General features: G+C 44.8%; 1 protein-coding gene across 1 annotated transcript in view; it reads right to left on the bottom strand.

Moving 5' to 3' along the window:
• The window catches only part of Ces5a (carboxylesterase 5A), a 280153-nt gene that overhangs the window by 12189 nt on the left and 261964 nt on the right, over positions 1 to 6000 (bottom strand). The window contains exons 28-30 of the mRNA XM_026778600.1: positions 4602 to 4706; positions 3200 to 3340; positions 1671 to 1739 (exon numbers count right to left, since the gene is read on the bottom strand). Of these exons, the coding sequence (XP_026634401.1) occupies positions 1671 to 1739; positions 3200 to 3340; positions 4602 to 4706 (315 nt within the window). The remainder of the gene's footprint in view (positions 1 to 1670; positions 1740 to 3199; positions 3341 to 4601; positions 4707 to 6000) is intronic.

The following is a 6000-nucleotide window of genomic DNA, read 5'->3' as shown; positions in this document are numbered from 1 at the left end:
GTCAGGCAGTGATTAAAAGAATACAGTTTCCGTGTAATTATTTCAGGTATAAAGCTAGCCGTGCAGGCGGCCGGGTGCTGGGGACGCAGCTCCGCCGCTCTTACATCAACACCAGAGTAAGAGAGGACTACAGCTGTGCAGGCTTTGGTACGAGAGCCTGTCCACATGGATCACGAGATGACAGACCTTACAGGCCTAGAAGTGTCCAGAGGGGTGGAGAGGCTACCAGTCACGGCCAAGCCACCAGATGACAGTCACAAGGCAGACTCTGGGCTTCTGGATCAAGGCCAGAGAAATGGCTGCCACTTATGAAGCAGCTCCAGCATGCTACCAGGTCTTAGTTAGAGACCCTGCAGCTCAGCCCTCACTCTTGTGACATCCCAGAAAACCTACTTACTCCCACCCTTGAGATTTGGCTCAAGACACATTCAGCATTTGAAATGTCCTTCTTCTTCTCCAGTACCCCTTCCCCTATGACCCAGAGCAATGGAAATCTCCTCCAAGGAGCATCTACCAACAGGCAGAGGGATCCCACTGCTCTGTTTATATCATGAATATCCTTCAGTCTTCAGGCTCAGTTCACTTCCTCGGCTAGTCAAGACTCACCAAACATTCAAGGCCCAGAGACTAAAGAGTCCCCTGACTGACCCAGTCAGGCCACTGTACTCTTTAGCTAGAAGAAACCTTCAAATGGAAGCCCAATCACTTCCCCTTCCCTGTTTCTCTGGGTTATCACCATCTCATGGATCCTCGCCTTCGGGAGTCACCCCTCAGCTGATCTCTTCCCATTCCTCAGCTCCCTGTTGGTTCCTATAGTTCTTCCTATGCTCCGCTCACTCCTGACTCCCTGAAACTCTTTCTTCCTGCAGGGAGCTACCTTGATCCTCCTGTGGACACCACTGGCCATGGGCTCTCATCTGCTGTGCTTCATGAGACACAGTATGTTCACCCCACACTGGATCTCATTGCCGGGGCAAGTTTTAGAGTATTTAGTTTCAGTAAACAGATGTTCTATGATTCAATAAAAGCAATGAATGTGGCTTTGTGATTATGCTATATCAATATTTATGGGAAGAAAGAAGATGGAAGGAACAGGAGGGAAAAAATAAATTTATCTTCATACCTCAGGGTCTACCTGATGCTAGTATGCTTGTTTCTGACATATGAAATGTTTCACAATTTAATAGATAAGCACATGACTGTTAATGCTGGAACTTAACACAATGCCTGATGACCTCATAGTAAATATAGAATTCTAGCCTCCTGTATATTTCATAATTCAAAACTTTTCAAATCATACTTAGATAATTCAGTATATGTGCTGGCTTGCAACATTCTTGAGGGGGAAAGTACCCCCAAATCCACATTAATATGTGCCAGAAACAGATTGATAATGGCGTAAATAAAGAAAATGAACGCATAGAAGTTAAAAGGTCCACAGATCGCATTTGGCTAATATGAAGGTTACAGAAAGCCTTCGGGTTTTTAGAGCTCTTTGACCTTAAGATTGTGAATAAGGGATTGTGAACCAATAAAAAGTCTACTGAATTAACTAGTTGATTAATGAATCATAGAGAATGTCTTTACTCTAACCTCTATCCATGTGTAGAACAGGGATTTCTGCCAAGTGGATGACTCTCTGGAGAGCCACACCACCCACTGTTACTTACCAGGAAAATGTGTATCAAGTTAAGAGCAACAGACTTGTTGGAGCCGAGGAGGATCTCAGGGGTGTCCTTCTGTGGAAAGAAGAAGGGTATTCCCTGTAAACCATCTGGGCTTGTTGCTCGGAAAGCAGAGGCTAAATGAGTGAGTTACACACCGCTGTCTCCTTATTGACGAGGAGACAGGAGCACTGCTTGCACCCTCTGAAAGTTAGCTTCTTTAGAACTATAGTAGAAGAGATGGCGCCTGCTTGTTAGTTCCCATTTAGGTGTGTGCCTGGCATGGGAAAGGCACTCTAGGGACTGGTCACGATGGTTATGGTCACTGATTCTTTTATCTCTCGCCCCCTTCCCCTGCCAGTTTAAAATAAAGAGGCTGGTTTAGGGAAATGAGTTTTGACATCATAATGAATTTGATCTCTCCTCCAAACTTCTAAGTCAGATGAGAAGCTTCTTAAACCCCAGAGTCCAGGAAGCTTCCCTCCATGCTCACCCAGGCTGTTGTTCAATCAGCCCTCCTCAGAGAGGCTTAGCCTCGCCATCCTGATGCCCCCTAGAGAAGACTTCTTCCCAGTGTGTTCTGCATGCTTTGAGCATGCTCCAAAAAGCATCTCTTAACTAAGCGCACTCTCTGGAGAGTGTGACCCAATGGGAAGCAGGAACCTCTGAGTGCCCCCTACTGAAGGTTTGGTGTTTCTAAGTGTACAACTTCCCGGCATTCCCTAATTCCACTGTAGACACGAACTCTTCTCAGAAGTCAGAATGTCAGGGCCAAGACTGAATATAAAACATTTGAAGGAGTGAAATTTCCAAAACCTATTTGAAGTAGTAAACTTTAAACAATCATTCGTAGTTCTTTTGTTTGTTTTTAGTAAAGACAAATGGGTCCAACTCTCTCCTCTTCACACAGTTACTTCTTTTGCAACAAATCTGTATATGGAACAAGACAGACATATGGTTGATCCTCCAGACCCTGGTTCTTCTTGCCTATAGTTTAGATGTGTTTGAGTACATCTGACCAAAAGTTCGTGGGCTGGAAGTTTCGTACCTATTGTAAATGTGTGATGGTAAATCTCTAAGAGGGGGACCTCAGCGAAAGTGATTAGGTCAAAGGTGCGCCATCTTTTGAAGAGATTACCTAGGACCTAGCTAGTTTTCCAGGCAATGAGTTGTTATCCAGTAGGGTCACCTCTTTATGTTGGGCCCCTCTGCATGCAGCCCTTCCCCTTTCTTCTTCTCCACCATGCTGCGACATAGCCTGTGAAGTCATCTTCAAATGTTGTCACCACACTGTTTTTATTTTCTACTGGCCAGAATCATAAGCCAAATAAACCTGGTCTAAATTAAAATTCCCAGCACCAAGGATTGCATTTTAATGACATCAAACAGATTAAGACACCCTCTTCCAGTCAGCGGGAAGAGTCTGCTGCCAAAGAGCAAAAGGTCCTGACTTCTATCACACGGGGAATCACCAGTGGAAGCAAGCGGTTGCATTGCTGTTGAAGAAGAAGCAGGAGGAAATACAGAATTCTTACCATGGGCAGAATGTAACCACATTCTTGGTTATTGACTCCAATGATAGAAGGAAGTGCTTTAAATGCCTTTTGAGACAGCAGCTCTAGCGGTTCATCGGGAAAGAAAGAACCATCGACCACTCGAGTGAATGACCTTGTTTTCTGCAACCAAGAGAGGAAAAAGCAACAGTTACCTCTGTTAATAAAAACTATTGTCCCCAGATGGTCCAAAGGCATCTGGAAAGAGGAAAAACAAAACACTAGAGGCCCAGTCAAATGCATTAGTTTCTGACCTGTCCTGTCATTTACTTAAAAAGGAAAAATATCTAAATTTTTCTGTGCCATAGTTTCTCATCTACTGAATAATAAAACAATAATAATAATAATATCAACTAAAGAAAAATAATACCTAGCACAGTAGCTGAATATGGAACACTGAGAGCCATCGCCTCCGGGTGGTACTGATGCCTGCTCAAGTTTAAGAACTTCTGGCCAAATGGCGAGGAGAAGAGTAGCCAGGATGAAGGAAGGAGGTACGAACCCTTCACTGTGCCTTTTTTATCGTGTGTGTAGGGGGGAGGTGTAGCATACACATACCACAGTGTCTTATGAAAGCCAGAGGACACCTGTGTTGTGTGTGAGTTTTCTCTCCTTTTACCTTTAGGTGGGTTCTGGGCATTAAACTGGGGTCATTCAGCTTATGCAGTAAATGCCTTTTTTTTTTTTTTTTTTTTGGATGAGCTATCTCGACCGCTCTGATCATGTTTTTTCTTTTTAGGTTCCTGTGTAGGGGACTGGGTAGAAGGGACCATGAAGAGCTTACAATGGTAGGTGGCCATTATCCACTTTATAGACTCCAGAATGCAGATATTCTATACATGCCAAGTAGCTACAAACATTTGAGTCTGAGAAGCAACAATCTTAATCATTCAAGGGCTAGCAAAGAGTCTCAAACCGGAAGATCCATTAAAATCCATCCAGTCCAATCGGCCATCTAATCTTGAAGATTCTCTAGTGCCAGCCAGACTTTGATTGAATACCTGCAGCAGTGGCATCTCTGCCAGCTCCTTCATAAGCAGCAGATAGCTCAGAATATTCTGCTACAGCAACAACAACAGAAAAAAAAGACTCTCAGTTATAATTCCCAGCCCTTGATCTTGATTTTAGCTTCTGGAGTCATGGGGCACAAGCATGGTCCTCTTCCCAGATGCCTTCAACATCTAAGCAACAACCTGGGCTGAGCAATGTCCGTCTCCCACCTTAAGTCACTTGCAGGAGTCCTAAACCCCACATCATTCAGAGGTTGCCCTGAATCGCCACCCCTCTCTTGTCAAAGTTTCCAATCAAAGCAAATAAAACAGATACAATATTTGGCCACTACCATCTTCTGAGTTACCCACACAAATTTCCCATCTCTCCTCACCTTGCCAAGGCTCAGCAACTCCAAGGAAGACTTTTCCCTGAGGCACTTCAGCATAGCCTGGGAATCTAACACACTGCAACCACAGACATCCGCAACCACCTGCAGCTGTTCACAGAGAAGGGAAAAGACAGTGGTCAGGATCGCACCCAGTGGAGTGAAAGCCTGGAAAGTGGCCTCTGCCAGGCCCAGAGTCCTTGCATGTGAAGTCCAGTATGCCACCTGCCTCTCTGTAGGCCCGTGCTGCTACACTGAGGTTAGATCGCCATTATCCTGACTCCAGTGACTGCCAGAGCTGAGGGGATTGAGTTGTCAGTCTGTGGCCGTGGACTGGAGTCAGAGTTCCTTCCTCGTCCCAGACATGCCAGTCCTGTAGACGTAGTTATAATGTCATGAGGTTCTGATATTGGAGCGAAGCTGGAACCTCAAGAGTGAAGGAGAGCTTTGCAAGCTCCAGACATCAGCTGAGGCCTTGGGACCAACGCTCAGTTTATCTGTACTGGTCAAACTTCAGTCCTACACGTGGCCAGGAATCTCTAGGGGTCTTTTCTCTACCTTTAAAGATATTAATCTCGCTTTTGTTTTCATTCCACAATTATAATTTACTTTTTTCTTTAATTTCAGGCCCAAGGGCTGCCTTCTCCAGGACATCCCTTCCAACCACTGCAGTCCCACTTCTTCCCCTGATCTCATAGCACGCCAGTGTCTCACACCTTTGCTACCCAGACTGTTGCTAGGCAACTGTTTGCTTTACCATCAAGTTCTCCATATTTGTAAAACTACAATTGTCCTTAAGCCTCTGGGGATCATTGTGCTTTGAGGATTCAACATTAGCTGCATACATAGCCAACATATCAAGTCTACATGTGGCAGTCGATCACTTAAGAACACCTTCCACACCAGTCCTCAGACTCCAGCTAAAGTTTTTGTAACAAGAAGATCTTGTCTTCTCTAGTTGAGGGTATGCTTTGTCCTCTGATAAAGCTATGCATCCTAACAACACTGGGAACCTGTGTGCACTCAATGAATACTTTGGGGGGGGGGTGAAGTGAATAAATCAATGCACAAGCTGAAATTAGCTTTTATTAAACACTACCAAAATCAGTATTCATCTACGCTGAGGCTAGTCCACAATTTTATGACCCTGTTGAGACTTTGGGGTAGATACTATTGTCTACATTGTGTTTATGAACATAAACCATACAAGCTCAAGGACATGGTGCACGAGTGTAGTCCCACAAACTCTAGAGGCGGAGATAGGAGGGTCTCTTCGGGTCAGAAATTTGAGACCACCCTGAGCAAAATAGTGAGATATCCACCTCACAAAAAACAGAATGAAGAAGGTAGGGAGGAAAGAAGAAGGAAGGGAGGAAAGGGGGACGGAGGGAGGGAGGAAGGGAGG

This window comes from Microtus ochrogaster, chromosome 4, assembly GCF_000317375.1.
Source record: "Microtus ochrogaster isolate Prairie Vole_2 chromosome 4, MicOch1.0, whole genome shotgun sequence".
NCBI classification, from domain to species: domain Eukaryota; kingdom Metazoa; phylum Chordata; class Mammalia; order Rodentia; family Cricetidae; genus Microtus; species Microtus ochrogaster.
This window is presented reverse-complemented; position numbering and strand designations above follow the sequence as displayed.